Raw genomic sequence first — 2057 nt, forward strand, 5'->3', positions numbered from 1 at the left:
TCGGAAACAACAACTAAAACCCCAACCATGATAACAGTGAGTGACATGGTAAACTTGGAAACAACAACTAAAACCCACTATGATAACAGTGAGTGACATGGTAAACTTGGAAACAACAACTAAAACCCACTATGATAACAGTGAGTGACATGGTAAACTTGGAAACAACAACTAAAACCCACCATGATAACAGTGAGTGATATGGTAAACTCAGAAACAACAACTAAAACCCACCATGATAACAGTGAGTGACATGGTAAACACGGAAACAACAACTAAAACCCACCATGATAACAGTGAGTGACATGGTAAACTCAGAAACAACAACTAAAACCCACCATGATAACAGTGAGTGATATGGTAAACTCAGAAACAACAACTAAAACCCACCATAATAACAGTGAGTGACATGGTAAACTTGGGTTTTAGTTGTTGTTTCCAAGTTTACCATGTCACTCACTGTTATCATGGTGGGTTTTAGTTGTTGTTTCCTATTACACAACAGTACTTCTTATGGTGGTTTATTGTTCTTGTTGCAGGTTATTATGGGGACACTGACGGTATTTTTGCCTACCATGGCTTCCTGTGCAACTTTTACTTGTCACTGGGAGGGAAATGGAAATCCATTTTGTAACCCAAAGCCTCCAATCTATACAGAAAAGACAGTTGAACATTTCAATTGCCCTAAAGGAGCAGAAATAACTATAAATGGAACTCTATACAGAAATGGCACATTCAACCCTGGTAAGAACAAAGAAATCCTGTACCTAAATTAACTAGAGGTAAGATCAGTATGTTGGGAAATACAAATAAGCAAGAGATGCTGAATGAAGTAATGGTATTCAAAGTTTTTCATGGATTGCGTGTTATATTTTTCATCTCTCTCTAGTGGCTACCTTGTTATCCGTTACTGGCGAGAAAGCTGTGAAGCACTTGTTCTCTAGACAGACCCACCTGGAGTTTGACTTCATACCTTTAATCATGGTCCTTCCGTGTTACTTTCTTCTGGCCTGTTGGGCTTCGGGGACTGCTATTTCAAGTGGAGTAGTGGTACCCAAATTGTAAGAAGTGACACAAGTTTATTATAATACCACTTAGTTTTCCATAGTGTAATACCGGATTAGCAGTACTAAAGTTTTGATTACAGCCAAATGAGATTACTTCTACCATTAGAGTAATGGAATTAATTTTTAGTAATATAGATATCATTTTATTCAGAAGTTCTTGAATGATTGAGACCATTTCTAAAGTAGGACGAGATCTCTCACTCATACTTCACATTCGTAGATAAATAACAAAGGGGGGAGTATATATGAGCCTGTTTATATGGAAGGGCATCTTACAGGCAATCTTTACATGGTACTCTACTTATTTACACATTTTTCATGTTTATTCACCCCACAAACTCTGCTGAAGATGGACATTCCAATAGGTATACTCGTAGTTAGGCATTTAAAAAAATTACCTTGATTTATTTAAAATGGCAATTTGTATATGTATTTGTAAAATAAGTGATATTCCAAACAGAAAATGATCTCTTTTCTTGACAACATAATCTGTAAAATTTATGTTTAGATTATATTGATACTGTATATACACCACCAACTGCAGGAAACAAGAGAAAAATAGGTTTTGTTTTTGAAAATTCTTGAAGATTAAAACTTGTGTGAAAATGTGAACAGTATCTTAATTCAAGATATAAACTATGAGTGAATAGTAATATGGAGAACTTATGAAATTGTCTTGGATAACAAGCAAGCTCTTACATCTACACTTCTAGGTTTATTGGAGGAATGATTGGAAGGATCGTGGGACGAGGATTAGTGGCACTATTTGGAGTTAATACCACTAAGTACTGGTTGTGGATGGATCCTGGAGCCTTTGCCCTGTTAGGAGCAGCAGCATTTTTTGGTGGTGTTTCAAGGTTGACCATGTCACTCACCGTTATCATGGTGGGTTTTAGTTGTTGTTTTCAATATGATCACATTATTTACAGTTATGATGATATTTTGGTATCACACCAAACTAAGACATCATCATCACAGTAGGCAAAAATA

The 2057-nt window shown here is 36.0% G+C and overlaps 1 protein-coding gene across 1 annotated transcript in view; it reads left to right on the plus strand.

Annotated features, from left to right (window-relative positions):
- LOC106471877 (chloride channel protein D-like) overlaps positions 1-2057 on the plus strand; it is a gene marked incomplete at its 3' end in the record, with an annotated part of 23785 nt that overhangs the window by 16196 nt on the left and 5532 nt on the right. Inside the window, exons 10-12 of the mRNA XM_013932501.2 lie at positions 540-744; positions 890-1061; positions 1781-1952. Of these exons, the coding sequence (XP_013787955.2) occupies positions 540-744; positions 890-1061; positions 1781-1952 (549 nt within the window). The remainder of the gene's footprint in view (positions 1-539; positions 745-889; positions 1062-1780; positions 1953-2057) is intronic.

The sequence above is a fragment of the Limulus polyphemus genome, unplaced genomic scaffold (genome assembly GCF_000517525.1).
Source record: "Limulus polyphemus unplaced genomic scaffold, Limulus_polyphemus-2.1.2 Scaffold4932, whole genome shotgun sequence".
Lineage (NCBI taxonomy): Eukaryota > Metazoa > Arthropoda > Merostomata > Xiphosura > Limulidae > Limulus > Limulus polyphemus.